The 25,541-nt window shown below is 38.8% G+C and overlaps 1 protein-coding gene across 2 annotated transcripts in view; it reads left to right on the top strand.

The window, feature by feature from the left end:
• The first annotated feature begins 742 nt into the window (after positions 1–742).
• The window catches only part of KITLG (KIT ligand), a 56,430-nt gene continuing 31,631 nt past the window's right edge, over positions 743–25,541 (top strand). For both annotated transcript variants that reach the window (XM_027901550.1, XM_027901549.1), the window contains exon 1: positions 743–1,020. In XM_027901550.1, the coding sequence (XP_027757351.1) occupies positions 1,006–1,020 (15 nt within the window). In that variant the 5' untranslated portion in view covers positions 743–1,005. The remainder of the gene's footprint in view (positions 1,021–25,541) is intronic.

The following is a 25,541-nucleotide window of genomic DNA, read 5'->3' as shown; positions in this document are numbered from 1 at the left end:
TTTTCTGTGGCTGGAGCAGGTAAAAGGAGCTTCTAAGCTGAGCTGAAATGCTCATCCCAGTGCCTAACTCACATTCACCGATTATGGGAAGGCAGCGTTGGAATGACCATGGCAAAGCCCGGGCTGCCTCCCGGCTGTGCGCGCCGCTGCAGCGACTGCTGCGCTGAGAGCATCGGGCAGTGCCGGGAGCTCCGCCAGCCTCCGAGCCCACTGCCCTCCCGACCCGGGCCGAGACGGCGCCCGGTGGTGGGTCCCGCAGAGGGCATCCCCCTTCTTACCAGCGTGAGTGGGGGGACCCAGCCCAAGGACTCGGCGCCGGCAGCCTGGCCGATCTCGGGTGCCGCGGCGGCTCCTCTGAGAGCTGCCACAGCCCACGCGAGGGAGGCCGGAGACCCCCGCCCCACTCCGCCGCGGTCGGCTGCGGTCACTTCTCGTGGGCACCGCCGAGCCACCGGGTGGGAGAAGTCCTCTGCACCCACCCCCATGGGGCCCGTACCCGGCGCTCCCCGCCCTCCCCGCATCCCCGCCCGCCGCTCCCCGTGGCGGCCCGCCCGCGACCCCACTCCCCTCGGGCGCTAGCAAGGGGCAGGCTTGGCTTGTTCCTGCCTCCAACTTCGCCCAAGTTAACTCGGGTTTCCCCCGCCCCGCGGGGTCTGCCTGGCCTCCCGGTCCTCCGGTAGGGAGGGAGGGAGGGAGAGAGGGTGGGGAAAGGCGTGTCCTGCCTAGGCTGCCGCCGCCGCCGCCGCTGCTGGAGGCAGATCGGAGATATAAAAGACCTGGCCGGGGATCGCTTGTGCTTTCAGTCAGCGCAGACGCTCAGGTCGTGGGGAGGGGGCGCAGCGGGGCGCGCAGAGCGGCGGCGGGACAGGCGGAGGCAGCGCGGGGCTCGCCGTGGGCAACCCCAATGCGTGGACTATCGGCTGCTGCATTATGCTGGAGCTACAGTTCCGCTGAAGGGAGTTTGCACACGGCTGGCTGGGCTGGACTGCAGCGCTGCCGTTCCTTATGAAGAAGGCACAAGTGAGTGCGGCCAGGCTTTGGCGGCGGGGGGCGGCTGGGGACACCCACCTGCCCCGCGGGCGGAGCGGGGCCAGGGCCGGCGGGGGCGGAGGGGCTGCGTGGCCCGGGGCAGCCGCGCGGTGAGAGTGCGCATCCGCGGGGGTCTGCGGCTCCCGAGAGGTGAGGGGCGCCGGGGCTGGGAACTGCTGCCGCCGATGAGCGGTTTGGGAGAGCGAGCTCGGCGTGGGGGAGAAGAGAATTATCGCTCGGTCTTGCCCTCGGCGCCCGCAGCCTGTGGAAAAGTTGCAGCAAGCGGCCGGACCGTCGGCCGAGACTTAGGAGACCTCGGAAGGCAGTGGGGAAAATTGCTGTAATAAATCAGTTGTCTGTGTTACCCGGGCGAGTGCGAGAACACGAAACAATCGGGGGCAGCAGCGCCGTGGCTGCGGTGCTCGGTGTTTCCCGGCACGCTGCCCCAGCGTGCGGCGCCGGGTTGGTGGTGTGGGAACCGCGGCATTCCGCCTTTCGCCCTCCCGCATCTCGCCGGGAAGTCCCGCTCAGTGCCTCGGCGTCGGCCCCTGCCATTATTTCTCCAGGTTCTGTAGAGATTTCAGTTGCTATGCTATGCGGTTTTTTAGAAAGAAGGACAGGGACAGACGCGAGTGGAGAATTGTAACAAGAAGCAGCTCAGGGAAACTCTGACGGGAGAAAGTTTAAGGCTGGTCTTTGCAAGGTGCCGAAACCCTCAATCCTGGTAGACCCCAGCGAGAGCCAGGACTGCTCCGGGAGAGAACAATGCATGGACACGCACACCGCTGCCTCTGCGCTGAGGGTTTTTGCCTCCCCCCTTCCGTTGCTTGTTGGTTAGAAGCAAGATACTTTTTGCTTCCGTCTGTTTCTTGACAACTGCTGGGTCGCCTACACACCAGTAGCCTGAAGACACCTCAGCATGCAGTCACTGGAAAAGACATAAGACATATTTTAAAAGAAAGATCTTACTGAAGTATTTTGGGCAGTTAAATAATTTTTCAAGAGATGACAGGAATTAGAAATAGTCACTTTCTGAAATATTTAAATCTCAGCTGACCAAAGCACTGGAGAATGTACCCGTGTCTAAGGAGTTATAACCTGAAGACTTAATTTTTGTGATGCTGAAGTACAGTGGGGTTTTATCTTAAATTATCAGCTCTGAATTTTAGCAGTGTGTATCCATTGCTGTTATTCGCACTAGATTACTAAAGATGTCTTGTACCACAGAGCTGTTTCAGATCTTGTATACTAGTGTATTTAAATATGTTGAATAGATTATTAATTGTGAAGGGCCTCTTAAAAAAGTCTGAGAGCCATGTTTATGTGTGTTTAGTTATATGAATTCATTTAATATTGGAATGGATAGCAGTAAAGTCATAAGATTGTTATCCTAGCCCATGGAAGCATAAAGTAGGGCTGTTTCTTTCATGAAGAAAAAATGTTGAGCAAATGAATGAGGATTTATGAGTGCAGGCAGTCAAGTGTTTTATTATATTCAAACTGTAAACTTTTAAAAATCAACAGAGTACATTTGCAATTTCAGAGCAAAGCAGGAACAACCCCTCTCTCCTAATAAACTGGGAAAGAGAGGCAGTCTTGGCATTCAGGACCATATGGCTTGACTCAGGGACTCACAAACTATAGGCTGTGGAACAGCTTCTTGTCATGGTGGTGAAGCATCTGTCAGCCTTCAAGCAGTTACACTTCCTGCTTTTTGGACTCAGTGACAGACTCCTACTTCTCCAAAGGGTTGTTTCCTATATTTTAAAGATTAGCAAACAAATGTGATACCAAACCATTAATCATTCTAAGGGGATCAGAGCAGGAGATACTTCAAGAAGACCCTGTACAAAGAGGGAGAGCAAGTGAAGCAGGTACAAGAAGGTGGACTTAAGCACATGGGGGCACTCGACACATAAGTAAATCTTAATCTATATGCTGTCCTGTGGCTACTTGGGTCATCGTCTAGATTTGTAACTGGCATAGTGAAAAGAATAGGATTGGGAAGCCAGGAAAGAAGTTAACATTTCTTTTAATAAAATATTCTGCAATAGACATAGTACAGAAAGCAAAAACCACAACATCACTGAGACTTGAAAAGACTTGGTAATGCCTGGATAGTGCTTAAAATAACTCAGGGGTTTTGATGTTGCACAGGGATAATATATAACTAGTGCAGCTGAAAGAGTAGCTGAGTCATACATCAGTGTAATGAAAGTGCTGAAAGAAAAGTCGTGCTGAATGCTAGACTCAAAGTGAGCAGGTTGGTCCCTTTGTTTAAATCAGTGTTAACCTGAGAAACCACAGGAACTGTAGAAGCATGTTCCCCAAGTATCAGTTCTAGAAGTGATGTTTTTGAAACTATGTGATTTGATTGACATATAACCCCTCCTGTTTTAAACATACCAACACCTGGATTTTTTTTTTTTGGTAAAGTTGTAATGTCTTTAAAAATGTGATTAAGCATTTAGGGTCTAGTCATACAAATCCTTTTTCAATGGGGCTATTTCCATGAATTAATCTTATTGAAGGATTACTTGAATGAGAGGATTTGCAGGCTTATATACTTAGTAATTAAAACTATTATCAGAAGTGAGTTTATATCCTTTTGCATGCTAATATAAAAAAAAATATCACCGATGTCTGTACAGCCTTTTACATTTTGTATTAAACAGGATGAGTGATGCTAGTGTCATATGATCTTGCAAAAAGGTGTAGCAGTTTTCTGATTTGCTTGTTCTTTGTTTGATTTGAAGACAATCTAAATAGGATTAAGTTACTAAGAAATATGCTGCAAAGAGGGGTCACCTATGGGGTACCTCTGAAGGCTGCTGATGTTAAGGTGTCACAGATACATAGTTCAGGCACTTGATCTGCAGTGACTTAGATGCACATCCTCTTAGAAACATCAGTATTAAAAATGTCTTTGATCTCAGCTCAGCTTTTTACCTCTGAATGTGCACATTATTGCTATTAGTTCTTAGGCTATCTTGTCTGTAGTATGTTCGTGTCACTGAGGTGGAAGCCTGTGTAGAAATTATTTTGGAGCAGTACCTGGAAAAAGAATTAGTACACAAATTTCCCGTTCCAGTTTCATAGGAGCAGGCTAAATCAGAAATGCAAAGCAGATACCTGATACCTTGGTGCAAGCTTGCTTTTAGAGGAAATAGTGAGCTCTGATCACCAATCTTTCTTGCTTATTCTGAAAAAAAAAATCAACATTAGGCACTGGAAGACATTTGGAGCTCATGATGGGTATAGATCTGCTGCTCATTAGATAGAAAAAGAGAATTTGCTGGAGCCAGAAAAATGCTGTTCTGTTCACATTGAGCAATGGACTACATCTTTTCTGATCCCTTTATTTTGACTCTGCTTAAGGGATGACGGTTTGTGAGTACTGCCGCTGGAAAGAACATCCTGGAATAAAGAGTCATATGGAGAATAAACAGCGGGACGGGGAGGGGGAGAAGCATTTTGTAAGGCATGTTTAGTGATCTATTTATTTTTTTTCTTCGCCTGTTTGTATTGTGGGCCTGCAAGTTTTTATCTTTGTGAACTATTTTGCACTTGGCTTTGTAATTTAAACAGAGGCCACTGACCCAGTTCTGCCATTGCACTGAAATCTAGTTTCTCCTTTTATGCACTGAATTATAATCCTTCAGGTACAGTTCTATAAGCTGACAGTGCCATTCTCCAAGCTTTGTTATGTGATTTAATGGTATGCTGGCTCATGTAATCGCCATATTGTACAAAAGTTAAGAGTTGGCAAGATGCAGCCCTTGGCTTTGAACAGGCAATGCTCAGTATGCAGTATGTAAACACAACACCCATTTATTTGAAGCAGGGCAGGAAAAGTCTCCCTACGCAATTCCATTTGAGTGTTGTGGGAGCTGACATGAAAACGAAAGTACTTGTTTTTGCCCAAACCTGAGGTTAGTCAACCTTTTAAGTGCTTTAAGTGCTTGGGGTTTTTTTTGTTTGGTTGTTTTTTTTCTTCATGTGTTTGTGGGAAAAGGAGATGGACAAATGTAAGGTGAGTGGAAAAGGGTAGCACTTCTCTTTAATTTTGTTGTTTGTCCTGTGCTTGTGTTGCCTACCCAGTCATATGTAAACCTGCAAAACCAACTTTTGTAAATATCACCGATGCTGAAATAACTGGCTGCAGGGAGCACATGAAATACAAACTTCTTTGCTGTATGGTTTTACCTATTGACAAATGTAAATAGTATCAGACATCTATTAGTATGTGAATGAAAAGATGAGAAAACAAAAATAGTGTGAATTATTTTATTTGATTCAAGCTGATAGCATGCATAATATTAAGAGACCGATGACAGCAGATATGCTAATGAAGACATTATCTCTATTGTATGTCTAAATACAAGCCGTCTTAGGAACTCAGATTAATGCACACTTTGGATCACATTAATATAGGAAATAAATCATCATCTAATTTCCTATTGTTATCTAATAAACACCGAGTGAACGATTGGTTGCTGTTTCAGTTTGAACCATGTTTAAATTATACAAGGTAGATGGATGTGGTAATGACTTTAAATCTGATTAGGAATTTTCTGCTATATATGTGTTTTGCCATTATTGCTGCTGTGTGGAGCAGACCTAATTTTGAGTGCAAGGTGAAAATAGCATCAGGTCTAAGATGTCACTGCAGGTATTGCCTGAAGAAGGCCCTTGTGGTTCTCACTGCTTTGCAGCCATGCTTTGGAGCACACTGTTTCGCAAAGTGGGTAAATTCTGAGCTTCCAACTATCTCATCACCACTTGAAGTGACACTAAAAGTGAGACCAGGTGGTGCAGCCTTAGGGGATGAAGTGCAGGCTCCTCCCTTGCAGGCCCAATAGCTGACTACAAGTTCACTGTGGTCAGTGCTCCCAGAAGGCTCTCTCAAGCAGGTCCTCTGTAGACCCAGCTTTTACTTAACTCCTAGCACTAAACTTTCTCTGCTGCTAAAGAGCAGTTGTAAGCATGCAGGGACTGCAGTATTTGGTTACTTTTCTTCATTTTTTTGCTGTAAAACCCACTGGATGGAGAAGATCAGGTTCAGGACCCTCAAGATCATATTTAGCCCAAGCCACAAAAGCTACCCCTTCTCCCACCTGTATAACAGTCATTCACACTGTATTTCTTAATGTTCCAATGAAGCATTTCCAGGAGTCTGGCTGGGTATCTCAGTACTATTCTACCTTCACTGGCTTTTCACTGATTTTGGGCAGCAGAGCTAGAAAGTCAGAGAGGAGGGTTTTCTGGCAGTCTTGGAGTTGGGCTACATGTTTTAGCTTAGACTGATGCTCTGCAAAGCCTGCAGGTTTAGGCTGTGCTGTCACAACAGGATGAGTGTACAGAGATCATCTCTGGGTTTGCGAACAACCTTGATTCAATACAGACAGAAAAAAGCTAATCTAGAAGAATTTGCATGAGCACACTCACTAAAGTGAGAGAGAGATAGGTTTACATCTTTTCTTGAGTAGCCTCTTAGGTCTCTAGGAAGGTTCTACTATCCAGTTTGTCTTATTGAAGCTGTTATGTTGAAGGTTTATTTTTTCAGTCTTGAGGGTAGCTTACATGTGAGCTAGGAATGTGGGGGGACTATTTCAGACCACTGGTCCAAATTCACAGATTGTGAATTATGCCACCCTCTGAACCTCCATTCGGAAAGAATTAAGCATTTTCTAGTCAGAGTCTGAAAATACCAGACTGTCAGTCCTGTCTGTTCATGTAGCTTGACCAGTCCCATGTGATTGAACCTGACTTCAATGCACTCACCTTAACTGTCTCAATGACAGTAAACCCTCATCCAGTGCCGTATTTAGTGGGCCCTCTGCTTTTTATTTGTTCTGTTAACATTAGCTCCAGGGACATCAGTTCACTGACAGTTAAGGCCAGAGATAAGTTTAGTCCAATTAGCTCTATGATCTCTTCTTTAGATATATTTTAAGAAGCACCCTAAGTATAGCTTTAGAAATATGTTAAGAATATGAGTGTATTTATTGTGGACCTACATTCTGCATTTGCTATGTCTGAAATCTCTCTACTCGATGTAGTCAGGACTGCTTGTACTGATAATCTTCCGGTGTCTTTCCTCCTAAATGAATTTTGTAATTTTCCTCACTACCTTGTGCTTCCTTGGTAGGAGCAGACCAAGGTATGTCTTCTATTTATGTTTGCAGCATGATACATCATCGCTGGATGGATTCTTTTGTCTGTTAAGGAACACATGACTTCTAATTACTTTTGGGAAAAAGTTATTCTAGTAGTATAAATCAGAATGTGAAACTAAGTTGTGCATGTCCTAACAATCTATCTGTGTTAAAAACAGAAAATGAACTCTACAAACCATAGAGCAACTCTTTTTGTTACGGTTGCTTCTGTACAAAAGAATGAACTTAATGATGTGTATACAGCATATACTGAAAATATGGAGTAATACACTGATAAAAAAGTTTGTATAAACCTTAGTATATTATTATATAATATTAATATAAAATAATGAAAACCAAAAATAATGTTTATTGTTGTACAGTGCTTGTAAATGTGGAGGTTTTAAAGTGTGTAGGGAAGTTTCTTCCTCCATTTCATGTTGATTCAAAAAAATTCCTGTCTCTTTATGAAGATTTCATAATTGTGTATAAAATGGGAGTGCAATATCAAGGTGCTGACTTTTGTGGTCTAATAGAAGTATGGTACTAAGGAGTCAGGCATGATACATTTAAATTAATAATATGTTGTAAATATGCAAAATAATTAAGGAAATGAAAAGAAGTGCTTAGAAATTTAAGAAGATTGAAATTTAAACATGCTAATAGTCCATTGTAAAGAAGTCATAAGTTCCAGCCCTCTAATTTCCAGCCTCCACTTACTTGTTATTAAGTGAACTCAGCAAAATTTGTCTTTTGCGTTAAATGGCAAGCAGACAATACTATGCATTATGTCTTTAAACTGATACAGATCTGAATGTCAGTTCTTCCTGAGATTTGTTTTTCTTTAACTACTTTGAAGCACGCAGGAATAGGAACATTAGTCAGCCAAATGAAATTAGGAAGCTTGTATAACACTGCTTGGCACCATCTTTCATTTGGATTAAAAAATGTGTTCCTGAATAAACAGAGATTTTTAGTGGTTATTTTAAAAAGGAGAAAAAAAATATATCCAGTATTCATAATTGCTGCCTTTTTCAAGTTACTGTGGTTCAGCAATGTGTAGATTGCATTTGCATTCCAATAGCAATAACTATCAGCACTGTAGCTGACACCAGTTTAAATGGTTCTGATGGGTATTGCTTCATTTTCAAGGAAATACAAACCTTCCTAATAAATGGTAAGTTTAAATACTGTCACTGAAGCTGTTTTGATCTTCTGTATTATAATCCTTGGCAAAGAATTTGCCCTAGATTTGCCATGAAGTCTCTAAAAATTCTAGCCATAACTGTAGTCTATTCTAAACTTTAGATACATTTCTTCAGTATTTGTTCCACTGATAGCATAACACTGGGCAGTGAAAGCCCTTGTTTCAGTCTACTAAACAGGATACTTGGTTATCCTGCAAGTTTCTCTCCTCCCAGCCTTAAAACAAAAAACTAACTTTGTTTCTTTGTGTATCTTTCCTTTGTGCACCTCTGTGTTTAAGTCAGCATTCTAACCTCTTATAATAGAACTTTTGCACTTCTAGCATCTAAAATACTGAAGGTGTGTGTATCAGCATCTTTCCTCCCATGAAGTTTAAGCTTCATCTGCAGTGAATGTTCTCTACATATTTTCGTAGAAGTCTATCCAGTGGCCATTTTTATTTCCTAGTATCTTTTTGAGGCCCACTTCAAATATTAGTCCTCTGAAATGTTCTTATTGTATTTTGTCTCGTCTTTAAAATCCAAATGTCTCAGGATAAGAATGAATCCACTGTTCTGTGGGATGTGTTGTATTGTTGTATTTTTGTATTACGACACTCACCAGCTATTACTACAGTTAGGAGAAGCCCTCTGAAATATTGGTCTGTTATTTCTAGAAGAGACAATACCTTTTACTCTGTAAAGTCAGTAATTTTCTTAATATATTAAGAAAACTCCTATCTCTTTTTTTTTTTTTTTTCAGTCATATACTTATTGAGACGAAAGGAAATCCTTTTAGAAGTAATTGTTATTGCTTTCCCCTCTTTCAACTTCGGTACCTAACCAAGTCAGAAATACCTGATATGGTGCTTTCATTTGACCTTTAAAAAATTTTGGTCTAAAAAGTTCTTTCAACTGAAGTGAATTTCCTGTCTTTCTTCTTTTTCCTTTGTCTTCTCACACACAGGTTTTAGGGATCAACTAGACATTTGCCAGTAATATTCAGATTCTCTACAGTACTCTTGGCCATTTTCCACTTTAACGTAATGTTACTGACATTTACAAATGGTGACATATGTGAAGTTAATCTATTTTATCCTGCTAAAATCTGATTTATTTCTGTTGAAACAAGTCCATTGTATCCAAGAACATTATTTCGGTTACTGTTGAATTAGTACCTGTTTAAAGTGCTAATTATCAAACAATTATGTTCTTTTTGGCTTTATTCATTATGATAGTTGTCTTCTCAACGTGCATACTCTATTACTTACTTCAAAGTAAATGGCACAATTCCTACAAAATTGGGAAGAATTTTTTTTCTCTACAAGTTGACAAATATCACTCAAGTAAACTTGCTAAGAAATGTCATCAGTTACGAAAATACTAGTCTTACTGGAATTTTAGAGTATATACGTTAAAAAGTATATGTTCTGTGGAGATTTACATGAGTCTTCTTAATGATGGGTTATGTTTTCTGTGACTTTGATATTTTCTTTTCCTAATTAAGGAAGCAAAAGAGATTTTATAATAGGCCAGGCAACTTAAAGTGTGCTCTTTAATAAGAGTGATCCTAGGAAACATTTGAGAACTAGGCGTAAAAACAACCTAAGAAATCATATTATGTTGTGTCAATATTTGTATGAGTTTATCAGCACATCTGTAACAAGGATACTGTTGAAATGTACCGGAATTATTTCCCCACTGACAACTGCATGTTCTAATTCACATCAATACTTTTGATCAAATGTAAAGCTCAAAAATTTATGTATAAATATATAGATTACATTTATTTATTTATATATAAATATTATTTATTTATATATAAATATAAAGATTATACCCAAAAAAGGGTATAATCACACTACATACAATTTCAAACTCCATTTTTTTAGTAAGTAACCTCTATGAAAATTATCAGTAAAATTAAAGTAAAAAAGCAGTTTTGTCAGGGTATTGCATTCTGTTGTATTGTTGCAGATGCAGTGAGGATACTTAATATTTTGAGTCAGTGTATTTAACTAAATTCAGAGTACTGTGTTACTGGTTTGAGGGAATTATAGGCATCTGTATCTAATAGACATTTATATTTCTTCAAAATTGTTCAAAGACTTAGGGAGGTTTTTTTTCTCAGATTATTTTTTTGTCCAGTTATATCTGCATCTCCATAGTCATACAGAATTGCAAACTGAGTGACTCAACTTCTTTCGGAATGTTTATCCCACAGTTTCTGTGTTTTTTAAGGAAAACCTCTCTCTAGTTAGCATAACTCAAGCAAAAACATCCAGACAGCATTTGAACTACATTCATATTAATTCTGTGAACACAATTCTGTGACAACAAAGATAGCCGCAACATATCCCATGTCTCTGCTGTAAGCTGAGAGCACTTGCATATTGGTATATATCATGGAATGTTCCTGTTCTCCCTGGAAACATAGGAGAATTATGGGGAAACACTGATACCAGAAACGCTTTAATGGAGTTTGTAGTTGTTCGCCTATACAAACCCCAATCAAAACTAAAAACAAACTAAAAACCACCCAAAGGAATACCCTAAACCCACTCACAAACCACCAGGATGTTAAAAATACAGTTTGTGTGTACAGGTCTCGGGTTTGGGGGAGGATATAAATTATTAGTCAAGTTATATAAATTATACATTGGGTTAAATTTAGTGTAAAGGCAAGGTGTTTCTAACTCTATAAAAATAGGTGATCTTGGTGTTTATTTTTTAATTTTCTTTTGTATATAGTAACTCTTAACACTTTAACTCTTAGTTCTTGTCTTTAGGGTTAGTGACTATGTTTAAAAGAATTTTTCTTACCAGCTTGTGTTGTCAGCAGATCTTGCTGTACTTAAATCAGCAAACTTGGTAGAAAGAAGATGGGAAATCTATATTAATAGAGTTCAATGAAAGGAGTAGAAAAGCTCAATTCCTGTAAAGGAAACCTTTTTAATGCACTAAAAATCTTTGTGTTTCAAAATGCATGCGTAAGAAGAAAGAATTAAAATTACTTTTTTAGATTTTTTTTTTTTTAACAATCAAAGAAAAAAATCCTAAGTAGCCCCATAGAAAGCAAGTGTAGGACTAAGCCATTAATTTGTAACATGGCAAAAACCTAAGAGGTAATATTCTCTAATTGTCAGTAACCTCATATAGTTCAATCTGGTAAGAGGGTTCACAGATTGATGACAATATGTGCAAGCTACATAAGTTACTCAGGTTAATTGAAACTAAAAGAGATTCTGAGGAACTTTGTTAAGGTTTAGAGAAGACAGGAGAACAGATGGCATGATGGCAAATGGAGTTCATTGTGTTGAAGAGCAAGGGGGATGCATTTTGGAAGGAATGTTTTGAACTAATTGTAACTACATTAAGAATGGCAGTTTCAAGGAGTTATAAAAGCTACTTGCAAGCTCTTTTTTAATGTTCCTGTAGCAATGCTTGGTAGGGAAAAAGGAGTGAAAAAATCCCTGTATTGTACCCATCCTAGAACAAATCAGCCAACATATTGGGATGCAGTAGGAACAGAAAGAAATTTGAAAGGGGAGTAATTTCATGATGGTGATCATCAGCCACTGTGGAAAAAGTTCTGTTTTTCCCACTGGAAAAAAGAGCATAACAGAAATAGGAGTCCTAAAATAAGCACAAATATTATATGGGAACAGTGTGCATATGAAGGGGACTGAAAGCTGATGGCAGGAAACTACTGAATGGTATGCAAGAAGCAGAAGAGAGAAAGATGGCTGGATATTACTGATTCTTCCTTGGTATAAGAACAAATAAATGTTTAACACAGCTGAAAATCAGAAGATGCTGAAACAGGCAATGCTACCTTCACACACAGTTACCACTCTGGAAAGGTTTTTGACACTAGATGTAATGCGACTTGAAATGTTGAAGTGAGCCTGAGAGTCACTTCCAGAAAAATGGGTAGTCCTAGTACTCTCATCCTTGCACATCTCATTTCCTCCTCCCCTCATCCGTCAGGGATTATTTTTTGTCTCTGAGCTGAATTGGCTGGTCACTGTCTTTGAATGTACTGACTTGCTTAGGGGTCAGGTGAATGTCAGAGGGAGGGAAGCTGTGGAGAAGGAGTAGCTGAGAGCCCTCTCTCAGCAGCAGGAAGATGTTAGATTGCTTCAGACCATCTCATTAACCTCGAGTGAAGAAAAGGGATTATACACTTAAGTAGGTAAAAAAGCCATGGTTACTTGAGTTTACACTCTGAGCATGAAAGGTTGTTTATCTTCTAATTCACGTGATTAGGAAGAAATTTTCATATAGACAATATATCCTGTAAATGTTAATGATCAACTTTCTTCAGTTTTTGTTGGCCACCAGACCAATCATGTACCAATCTGACACTTCTCATTTTCCAAATCGTCATTGCCTTAATTGTACCAGTCAGATTTGGCCTAATTATAAACTCAGTTTCATATACAACCATCTGCCAAAATTACCATCTGTAACAATTCAGCCTTTAGCTTTGAGAAAACGAAAACACTTTAAGATATATTGTAGCTGAACTCAAATTACATGTGAAAATAATGACAGCTGAGACATTTATACTGAAAGATCATTCTTTTAGCATGTGACTATGAATGGTGAGAACTCAAAATTTTATGCAAAATTGTCATGTTGCATAGCTCTAGTCATCGAAAAACAGTGGAGTTTCCATGTACTGTCCCTGAAAGACACTCTTGTACAGCACTTCAGTATCAACAAGAAAAAGCACTTAAAAGTGTGTTGTCCCCTTTTAGGGGTGCATAGGAATTAAAAATGTACTTGGCTTTCTGGTGCAGTAATGAAGTTATTGGATTTTTGTGTTAAAGGAAGCATTTTGATCAGTCCCATCCCATGTTTTGCCATGTTCAATTTTCATTATCCTGGAAAAAAAAAAAATCTTACATGTGGATTGAAATTCCTAAAATGGCCATTCTGGCAATTTGCTTTCTTAAAAAAAAGCCTATGACTCGGGAAAGTAATTTCAGAAAGAACTTCTAAAATTAACAATGGCATGATGCATTTTAGTAAATCTTGAAAAACAATGACATTTTTGACATATGAAAATATTTTCAGTTTAGATCAAAAACTTGAAAAAGAGTAGTTGATTTTTTTTTTCTTACTAATATACGAGCGTAATTACTTTAAGACAAGGCAAAATGTGTCTAATTCCAGCTTGCTGAGGTAAATGGCTTATTGGCTGCCCAGTGCTTACGTTGTCTTGCAAGCATACTTAAATGTTTTGAAGATTAGTTTCTAATTTAATGTGTCACTTACCTGATTTGTCGGCAGTCCCACAAGCTTCAAGGCATTTGAGATTATTCTCATCTATTGGTCCATCACTTTGGATAAATATTCTTTTCATAAAGAAATATAGATCCATCTTGAATGTACTTATTTTTTAATGACAATGTAAGTGTAAGAATGTGCTATCCTTTTACAGATCATTACCTTAAAACTAAATTGTTCACTTTGGTTTTGAGTATTTAGACATACAATTCAAATTATGTAGGAAATAAAACGCTGTCTGAGAGCTTAGAGCATTTTTGGAAGTAAAATTATTTACTGGGTAGCCTTCATAAAAAAATATGAGAGAACAGAGTTGAAATCAAGATTTTGGAAAAGTAGTGGTGTTTTGTTTGTTTGTTTGTTTGTTTTATTTTTTTTCCCCAATCAGAAAATGTTTTAAATCTGATTTGCTTTTCCTCTGTGTTATTTGGAAACAGATGAGATAAACTTACATGATTCTCACAAACATCTCTTGGAACACTACTAGTATGTATGGCTCAGCTTGCCAGGTACAGTGATAAGTACAAAATCAACATCTAGTGAAACCTCCAAAATGTATACTTTTAAGTAGGTTTAGGGAGAATCTAAGCCTAGTAATGTTTCTGAAGGGCTAGTTGAAACTTAATTTGATTATTGACAAATATGGAATCATGGGCTCCAAGTTTTAAACCTTGGTAAGGTTTAAATATACACATTTCCCAGGGAAATATCCCAGCAGATGTTATGCTAGCTTTTAGTTAGCTAACTACTGTACCAAGAAATGCTATGTACAAAGAAGAACAGAATTTTTGTTGTGTCAAATGAATTCAACATGTTGAAAGTCCTCAGTGGTTTTCCTGTATCTCCTGATGAAAGAAGTTGAAAACTTAGCACCAGAGTCAGGAGATACAGGTTTCATTTTTCACTTTTGTTCGTTTTCAGTATGCTGGCCTTTGAGCGGCTTTCCTTTAAGTGCTTGTAATCTTTTCCACTGACAAATTGTCTTCCTGAAACTTTTTGCAGCTTTTGTAAAAGCTGACTATAGATTATTGTTAAAATGTTTGCAGTGGCTGTTTATGGGACCAGAAGCTGACTTCATTGCCTAACTGTGGAAAGGGTTATGTATTTATCTTAAAACTCAACAGTGCCTCATTTATTAGAAACCGTTTATGTTGAGTTTTCCTCATTCATTCTCTTATGGCACATACTGAAGTCTTCTACTGACTTAGCATTTACAAGATACTTGTAAAACATTGCAATAAATCTGTAAAACCATGTTTCTAAATCATGAATAGCACATCATTATTAGACATTATGTGGAATACAGTAAATTTCTCAATGAAATGAAAATTAGTGCGAAGGAGCAGAAACTCAGGCTTTGCTATGGAAGACCATAACCTGGCCCCATTTCTGCCACTTAAGTTGTGTATTGGCATTCCCTTTGCTAGAGTAGATCAGGGTGTGCAAAATACTTTTCATCCCTGTTACATGCCCCAAGGTAATAATTTAGGTTGAGAGGAGTGCTTGTAAAAGTATGTTTTGAATTCTGAAAGAACTACTAACAGCTTTGATTACTTATGTTCAAAATTTTAGGTGTCACTACTGATGATAGAAGGAAACCTAAAATATCCCTTAAGTATTTCCGAAAAGAACCAAGATTTAAAGCAATGGAAAAGCAGAATGACCTTCTTTCATGCATGTTATAGTTGGTGTTGAAAACTTTGACCATAAGCCTGGCTAACTATCTATTTGGTTTTGTTTTGTTTTTTTTTTACATCTCTTTGTCCTGGTTTCACCTGGGATAGAGTCAGTTTTCTTCCCAGTAGCTGGTATAGTGTTGTGTTTTGGATATAGGATGGGAATAATGTTGATAACATGCTGAGGATTTTAGTTGTTAGAAAGTTGTGCTTACCTTAAGTCAAGGACTTTTCAGCTTCTCATGCTCTGCCAGCAAGAAGGCTGGAGGGGCACAAGAAGCTGGAAGGGCACACGGCCAGGACAGCTGACCCAAAGTAGTCAAAGGGATATTCCATACCACATGGTAAGCTATCATATAAACTCGGGGGGAAAGCTAGCTAAGGGCAACTGCTGCTTGGGAACTGGCTGGTCAATAGGTGGTGAGCAGTTACATTGTTTGTCACTTGTTTTGTATATCCTAATAATTTTATTACTGTTGTTACCATTATTATTTTCTTCTTTTTCTGTCCCATTAAACTATTTCTATCTCAACCTATGAGTTTTCTCACTTTTATTCTTCCAATTCTCTTCCTGATCCTGCTGGGGAGGAGGAGTAAATGAGAAGCTGTGTAGTGCTTAGTTGCCATCTGGGGTTAAACCGTGACATTATTCACAATACAAAATCAATTTACTCACCAAAAAAAGTGTTACATCAGAATTTGAAATTTGTCAGCTGAGGTTTTGGAGGATCAAAGTAAAAACTTCTCCTTTCCTATTTCAAACCTTTTTAAGTTGATGCAGGTGCTACTGTCTGGAATATATCCAAAGAAACCAGTTTTTGTAAAAGTAAATTTGGAGTATTTTTTAAGTCAGCAGTTACTTATCAATGGGAGAAACTGCTCTGAATAATGAGGAGGGATCTCATTTAAAGGTTACATGACTTACTGTTGATTTGCTCGTCTTCACTTTAGAAAGCAACCACCTGGCTGGATACTGCATCCATTGTGACAATTGCAATAATACTCAGTAAGAGTTAGGGTAATCCTCTACTTACATTTGCTGGAGAGGAGAGAGGAGAGCCTGTGAAACTAAGGTGCTGGAAAGAATAAATAAGTACAATTTGTAATCTGAAAAGAGGTAAGAGAAAGAGAATGTTTTGTTTATTTTCCACGAGTGTTTTGGTTTTTTTTTTTTTTTGGGGGGGGGTAGGGTGGGTGGTAATGCTGTTTTTTGTGTCATGAAGCAATGAAAGTCAAATGGATTTTATAATTATGCATAAAAAAGACTCAGATAGTAGGGTTGATATTCACAAGTGCATGAAGAGAACAAACTAGAAAGAGAGAAGTATAAATATATAAGCAAAGGAGCAGCGTTGCCACAAGAACATGTTGGTAAAAACCACTGTCATACACTAAGACTGCACAGCACTAAGCTTTTAAGCATCAGAACAGTGAGGATCTGGGACAGTTTCCCAAGATTCAGCTCAAACCCTATGTTCAGTTCTGGGCCCCTCGCTACAGGGAAGACACTGAGGCGCTGGAGGGTGTTCAGAGAAGGGCAGTGGAGCTGGTAAAGGGTTTAGTGCACAAGTCTTATTGAAGATCAGCTGAGGGAGCTGAGGTTGTTTATCCTGGGGAAAAGAATGCTTGGGGAGACCTTATCACTTGCTACAACTACCTGAAAGGAGGTTGCAGCCAGGTGAGAGACAATCTCTTCTCCTAAGTAACAAGCAGTAGAACAAGAGGAAATGGCCTCAAGTTGTGCCATGGGAGGTTTAGACTGGATATTAGGAGAAATTTCTTCACCAAAAGGGTGGTCAGGCATTGGAACAGGCTGCCCAGGGAAGTGGAGTCCTAAACCCTGGAAGTATTTAAAAAACATGTATATGTGGTGCTTAGAGACATGGTTTAGTGGTGGACTTTGGCAGTGCTGGGTTAAGAGTTGGACTTGATGATCTTAGAGGTCTTTTCCAACCTAAATGATTCTGTGATTATTACCTCCACTCCCACTTTACTCCTCCCCTCTATTAGGTTTTATCCAGTCCTATTAAAAATGTACTCTATCTTATCAAAGGAGTGGGATATAACAGAACTGTTATCTGGAACCTACCTATTCCGGAGTTACCTGAAGCCCACGGTGACTCTGAAAGCTGATACCTGCTGTGGAGTGGTGGCAGATAGTCAGTGAAGAGATTTATGCTCCAAGAATACCAGTCTTCTGAATGCCTGTTGAGGAAAACTTCCCTGTATGTTGGAATTCAGGTACTAGTTGATGCCAGAGCTTTTCTGGATGGACCGCAGAGTACCACATTTGCCTGATGTTGGTCATGAGATCTTCACAGTGACAGAGGGACTGAGGGGCTGGTGCTAAATCACATGATCTTTATCATGATGCTAACCATATCATTAGTGCAACCTCTGTTTCTCACCTGACCCTGAATGCCTTGGCAGACCACCAATGTAGACAGCAGCTGTAAAAATCAGGAAATTAATTATCTCACAGTATATAGTGCAATACTGATGTGAAAAATTATCACCCATCAGCACTGTCAAAGCTTATACTGATGTTAGCTCATCCAAGAGATTCAAATAGTGTCCTTTAATCACATCTAAGCTTGTAATTGTAAAGATGTAGTACAATTAAGAGAGGTGGATGAAACACACTTAGTCTCGACTATACTGGCATCTAGTTTTAGTCTGTGTTCAGAAATTATCCTTTCATAATGAGGTGTCATATCAAGCAGGTTGGAGAAATTAGTTCTGAATTTGTATCCCTATAAAGATATAGCACCTATCAGGGGTGTTATCAAAAAAATTCAGTGTTCAGAAACAGAAGAGAATGAAGTACCAAGGAGGACATTTTCATCATGTACATGAATTTTAGAGTATGCCCAGTAATAAAATGGCTGTTGTTTTCACTCTTCCCGATAATTATATCTTTTTTCTTTTATTTTTTCAGTGCAATAGTTCTTCCAACCTGAATTCCAGGTACCTTAAAGCAGATGGAAAATATCCAGTACAGAATTTCTGTAACAAGTCTTACTCCATTTTCTTTACTGGTGCTTGAAGGTCTAAGATTAAAAAAGTTTGCTCTGTATATATTTTCATTATAATTCAAAAGAATATTCAGCATAGTGGACTTTTTTTGCATGAATTTGGCAAACAAGCAAGACCTCTGAAATAGATCTTTAGAAACAATCTTTAATTAAGTACTTTATTTAAGAGAATGTCTTTTCATTCCCTGAGGAAGTCAGATCATCCATTTCCATACAGTGTGAGAAGCTTGTCCTCCCTGCAAAGATAATCTTGTACCTTATGCTGTTTTCCCTTTTCAATTACTTAAAAATACCTTTGGATCTATGCTGGAAAACTCCACAATAAGTTCCCAAGAGGGAAAAAAAAAGATAACTTCCTCTTTGGAGTTTATGGAAGGTTTTGTTGAGTCAGCTAAGTCTGATCTTCTGCTTATTTCTGTTTTCATTGTGCATGTATTTTGAATCTCAGTGTTTTGTTAATAGAACAAGCAAGTATTGGCCTTTATCATTCTAAAATTGGATAGAAAAATGAAAAATTTCAGTAGCAATCCTGGATGATTGTTACAGAATTTTACAACTGAAACACTTTTGTCCTTTAAAACTCCTGGTTCTTTTACAGAACTAAAACACCATCTGATAGATTATCATCAGTAAATACTTATATGGACGCCATTAACACAAGTACCAGAGGCAACGTTCATGTATAGTTACCTGTCTCTTGGTAACTTCCCTTGCCAGTATTTGGGAACTAAACTCACTGGCTGTCATCCAGGACAGATTTAGGATGCATGGAAGCTACCTGATTGTCAAGTGAGATTAAAGAATGGACAGAATTTATTGTGGATCAGATAACATTTTTAAAGAACCAAAGCCTATATTTTTAGAACAGCCAAATATTTTTCAATGGTATCCTTGCAGTGATTGAAAATAAATATGTTAATTTACACCTTAAGAAGACTGTTTTGTAGTTTACTGGATGTAATTACAAAATACCTGGATTGCATTGATTTGCAAGGCAAACTCTATATCAATTTACACTTCTTGCTTATCATGTTCATCTTGGCTTCAGCTGAAACACACAAACCAAACTCAGCAAGAGTTTGGGTGCACCTTACCAAGTACAACGGTAGCACATTGGCTGGAGCAGCCAGCTGCTTCTGCATCTGTGGAGAAGAGCTCCAAGGAGTAGAAGATGATAGCAATTAGCCTGAGGTTGCATGAAATGAAGTTGGCACATAGTCTAAGCAGGTTCCTAGTTTTCCCAAGGTCTGGATGGTGGGAAAAAATGGTGTGATTCATCATTTTCTCAGCACAGTAAGACTATATATCTTAAATTTTTCTGTCTCGGGAAATAGATGTGCGTAACTTGGCAGAACTAGAGAATTGTTTCTCCTTCCAGCTGAAGAAAAGGACATAATTGAAAAAAGTAGTTCTGCATTAGCATTGAACAGCTTTGAGACTATCTTTTATCCATTGACCTGAATAGAATTATTTCCAATTCACTAAGAGTGTACTTTACAAGAGAAGATGGTCTACAAGGATCTGAATGCAATTGGCTTTGCTTTTACACACGTGGCTGGCAGAGTTTAGCAAGTGCTTGCTTTAACATTCTGCCACCAAATGAGAAATTAGATGAAAAGTCCTGTTCTTGTCAGTTATCATTAGGCATTTTAAGAGTGCCATATGGGTAAGCAAGTGAGAGAAAAGGTGTGGGAAAAGAGGTTCTATGATTGGGAAAATCATGGAAAGGCAAATACAGAATTGTCACAAAAAGATCAAACAGCTGTGAAAGCAGGTTGCCTGACAAACTCACTTGAATGTAGGGAACAATGGCACTTTCCCCTGCTCATATATGTAAAAAGAATTTGTTAATTTCCTTCCACTTTACCCCTTGAATTACTCTCATGTTATGTGTTTGAGATATTAAATAATGAACTGGGTAGAAAAGTATTCTATGTTTTATAAATAACTGAATATACATTCAAGTATATCTCATCTAAAACACTCCAAAACTTAACTCTGAGAAAGAGTGACTAGCATTTTTATAGTCTGTGTTTAAATCAGAATCTAAATAAATCACTCTGATACTCCGTTGCTTACTTCTACCATGCTTCCTACTACAAATCATTATTAAAAAGAAAAAATGAAGAGTGTTGTCACTAGAAAACTATGCAACTGTATTTTGTAATCATAATAAAGCATGTAGGGCGTGATCAGAGATTTTTAGGTGTCTCACCCCAGCAGAATGACTTACAGAGATGGAGCTAGTCTGCATTTTGTTCAATGTACTGACATTCAAGAAAACTCACATGTTGACTGGGGAGCTCTACAGAAGTTAAGGTGCCCAATGGGAGTGCATGTGTGAGGCAAGGATACACATAAACCTTCTGATACCTCTTCAGTGAACATGTATTTTTTTCTGGGTTTTGGCTTGATAGTATAAAATGCATAAATGTTCTGAAAAATAAGGGATGGGAATACCAGTGTACACCTAGTTTGCCCTTTTTATCCAGGAAGTCATCATAGATAGGAAAGTAGCTGCAGTGGTAGATGTGTAGATGTGGCACTTAGGGATATAGTTTAGCAGTGGACTTGGCAATGCTGGGGTTATGGTTGGACTTGATGATCTTAAAGGTCTTTTCTGACCTAAATGATTCTGTGGTAATAAGAATGTAGATACAAGAGGAACAGAGCCCAACTCCCATAAGTTGGAATTACCTTGGTTATAGAAATTTTAACGCAGGCCTGACACTTGTTAGTGAGCACCCTAGTTAATAGGCTATTATGTTTGGTGAAACCAGTGCCAGTCTTTTGATGGACAGTGGGTGTGCACTAGACTTAATGCTTCAACTCTGTGTTACTCAGTGTTAATGCAGTGGTTCCTTCAGCTACTCCTCTGGATACTTGAGAGTGTGCAGGGACATTGCCAGTTCCAAATGCGGTTACCAAAATACTTTACTGTTTCCAAGTCTAGGTGGTCATGGGTGGGTGACTTCTTTTTCCAAACTTAACTCAATTTTTGGGGGGCCTGAGCAATGTCTAGCATTTAAGCAGTATTTAGGCACAGCCTAAATGTGTTATGTTACCCCTGTAATTTGCAGGCGTGAAGGTATCACTGTATACCATGAAAATGGGAATTGGATTACAGTCTGTATAAATGCTTTTCTTTCATTTTAAGATTTTTCCGTGTTGACAGTAATTTATTAATTGGTTAAAGACAGTTCTTCCATAACTTTTATTATTTAATCTCTATCACAGCTATGTAACTGAATAGATTAATAGGCATAGGAGAGAATTACTGTGTGTTTATGCATCTCAATGCTTTGTGGTTTAAAAAAAGATGAGAAATATCTTTTGTGCTATTTTCATTTCCTCTGAATCTCCTTACAAAAGGCTTTTTGAGTCATAAGTATAAAGCTTGTTAGCTATCTATGACTGACCAACTGATGTTGTCTGTGACAGAACTTCACAAGCTGTACCTCAGCAAAGCAGCATGCAAACACTTCCTGATGAGCTGATGTTAAGAGATGTTGCTACCTCAGCATTAACAAAAGTGAAAAATAAATTTGGGAAGCCTGCTCCAGGCTAAATGTTGTTTCATATTGTCAGCTAACCCTACTGCAGCAGTGGCTTGGTTGTGGTTAATTAGGTAATTTGCTCAGGAAACTGGGCTGAAAAATTCTGTGGACAATGTGATTTAAAAGCAAAAATTTTTATGATGGAGAACCCATTCATCTCTTTAGTTACTACCTTTCCCTATGTTTAATGCTCTTTGCAGTTTATTTGCCCTTTTTTTTTTAATGATTTCTCGCTACTTGTGATTAGAATTGTTATCAAACTAGACAAACTAGATATTTGGCAATGTCCAAACTTTCCAGTGTTCATTATTTAGCAATGTGGTATTCCCCTTTTTACTTCCCTCTTCAGGAATTAGCTGAACATTAACCAGCTGATTGAGTATCTTTGATAGCATACTGTGAAAGAGATGGTAAACCACTCATTCAGCAGCCTTTGTCAACACTTCAGATGGTAAATGAAGAATAGAAATGAAAAGGATGTTGTTTTAAATCTGAAAGGATAGCCTTCAACATACTGAATGGCTAGCTAAGCTTCTAAAATGCTATTTCCTCAAATTCTAGATTGTGGCTTACAGGCAATAGTGCAAAACATTTTCAGAATTATCAAACATGGATATTGGAAGTCTTCTGTTTTAATTATCCTTTTCAGTCTAATCATGATTTTTCCCCTTTCACAAAGTATTTAAGAGATTACAGAATCTAAGAAAAATTAAATAATTTTTGAGCCAAAAACAGGAAGAGGCCCTTTGGTATACAGGTCTGCCTCCTGTCTGCCATAGCTCTTCAATTTAATGCTAATATATGATGTGTGATTAAATCCTGAGGGAAGCTTTGAAAAATCCTATGTTAGCTTAGAGGTAATTATATATGGAAATCTGTTATGAGTGCTGTGTGGGTAACTTTTATTTATGCTTAGTAAAGTATGAAACTAGCATCTCTATTTATAAAGCTATTGTTTAAGGTTCCCTTTTGTTCTGTCCTTGATTTAATTCGGTCTATTCAAGTTTTGCTCAAACAGCAGGTTTGGTCATTAGTAAATAACGCAAAAATAGCTTAGCTCTTTGATCTGTACAGTCTTTACGTACAATGTGCCTGAAGGCATGTGTAATATAAATATTTTGTAAGTGCAAATAAATAAAGGATTTTGGATAATAGACATGTTGAAACTAGCAGTATTTTGAAGATTTTCAGTTCCTGTTGGATAACATAGGGAGCAAATAAGCAAAAAAACCCTCAAATCTCAAAATTTACAAATCATTTGGTTTTAATAGCAGCTATAAAATTAGTATGTTTTTAAATCCCATTATTTACATAGGGGGGAAAAGCGTATTCTTATTGATTTGCATAATTATAAAATGTGTAGTGATTTTAGACTTCAGTGTATGGACTGTCTTTAGATTGAGAAGTATGAAAATTTTCAGGGTACTTCAAAGTTCTGCCCTTATTTGAAGTGTTCTACTGCATTTATTAATATTACTCAGTTGATCTGGTGAAAAAGTATTTCCAGGTAAAGAGTTTTGTTACTTTTTTGATTATTTGATTGTTAAGTTAAGCATCATCCTATGACTGTGACACAGTGAGCAAATCCCATCTTTACTTACTAGTCAATACTGAGGAACTCAGTAAAGAAATTGTCCATTTCTGGTGTGAGCTCCATCTCCAAGGAACACATCAGGGAAACTGAATGTAACTGCTAGTGTACTGTTTAACTCTGAAAGTAGAACTACAGGGGTTTTTTGTTACTGAAAGCAGTGTAGGTAATTTTGGAACTGGTTGTCATTAACTCCTTGCCTTTTTCCAACAATTTAGTTCCAAAAGTCATGAATGAAGAGATAGTCTGTTAACCTGAGGTCCCCTTTGGTTTCCTCTGTGATTCTGGATCTTACATGAGGGGAGGACTGTGGTTCTCTGACCACTTCAAGCTAGTTCTTAAACAGCTTTGACCTATTATACACTTCAGGGAGCTCTCAAGGGTCATTTCAGAGACTAACAGCATCTTTGTTGCATCTCCCCAGACCTCAAATTGTTCATATATGTAAAAATGCAAAGGTTTGTATAGCATAAGATACAGGGATTTTGTGAGAAGGACTGTAAATTATTTTTAAGTCTTCACACAGGGAATTATGCTCAGTAATGATTTGTACAAATATTAAAATAGAAGTATTTTTAAATGCTAGTTTTGTTGAAGCAAGAGACATTCTCAAAAAACATGTTGCATATTGAATGTGCACTTTGCTCAGAATATTTTTGATTTCTGTCCCTATATGTCCTATGTATGCCTGTGGGTACAGTTCAGGGAAAGCCAAGTGCAGGCTTCATGGTAATGGGCAGCCCTAGCTTGTCCCATCCTTTACAGAGCATTTTGGCTGTCTCAGTTACCTGGATCAGAGAGCTGGTCTGTCTGAAAAGGAAGACAAAAATGGAAGTTGTCCGCCTGGTATAACTGACTAAACCATCTCACCAGAGCCAGTGAAAGAAGTAGGGAGAGAAGGCTGGATTGTCTTTTCCACCAACAGCCCACACTGGTTTTAACTAAATGAGTCAGGAAGCCATATTCTAAGAAAGCAAATGACCAGTTTTACTTGTATGATAGATAGAAGATTTAAGAGATACAAGAGAGAGATTACTCTTGTAATTTAGCAGCTCTTTTAGGTAAAGTGCCTGGCACTGTTCTGTGACATTTATGTAGCTCCTGACTGATCTTTATTATCATACTTTCTTAGGCCCTCTGGGTTACTATAATGATACTTAATCTTTTTAATCTGTGATTTTTTTGTTGTTTTCCTAGAAAGTTTGTCTATGTTGTTTCATTTGTTTTGGTGTTAAATTGAAAGGTTAGATAGTGTATGAAGGCAAAGCTGGAGACTTGGTGTTCTTTACCTTTCACAGGGAACTGACGGGGCTGAGAGGTATCTTGGTTTGTGTAAAAGCAAATTCTGATCTCAGTCGTTCCCTCATGGAGGCTGAGGAGCCTGCACAGGCAAATTCCATACTTGCCATAAATGTACACCATCATCCACTTTTGCTGACAGCTTCAGTCAGCTGGCACAAGAAGCTTCACAACCTGAGGCAACTTTTGATTATCCATAGCTTAAATGCTTTAACATTCTGGAAATAAAGATCTGCAGCTTAAACTTGGCACAAGACTCTATGGGAAACCAGTGAAGCACAAGGAACAACAGAAGGCAAGGAAGTTCAGGCAGTGTAGCCAAGGAGACACCCAGGTGCATCACAGCTAGTTATCTGGTGCTTTTCTGGCTGAGTCTCACAAGCCTGTGTGAGTACATTGGATTGCTGTTTCTAATCGGATTTAGGAGGGGAATGTAGTGCCAAAGCCAAGCTGGCACTTCTGAGATGCCAGGGCACGTCACTTGAAGAAAATGTACTGTATTGCTGCTTGAGATCTCAGTATTTGGGCAGAGTCCAGTTGTGGGTTTGCTTGCAGTTTAAGTACTCAAATGAAATGGCTATGATTATGAATTTTCTCATTTTATCTTGCTGTGGTCTGGTATAATTTTGTTCCTTATCAACCATTATCGCATTAGAGATGCAGATTTAATGAATACATTGTCAGATGAATGACAAGTATTTCGTCAACTTTATTTTG

Source organism: Empidonax traillii, unplaced genomic scaffold (assembly GCF_003031625.1).
Source record: "Empidonax traillii isolate 1590-97213 ecotype Southwest subspecies unplaced genomic scaffold, ASM303162v1 scaffold797:size354868, whole genome shotgun sequence".
NCBI lineage: Eukaryota > Metazoa > Chordata > Aves > Passeriformes > Tyrannidae > Empidonax > Empidonax traillii.
Note: the sequence above shows the minus strand (reverse complement) of the source record. Positions and strands in the feature narration are given on the sequence as shown.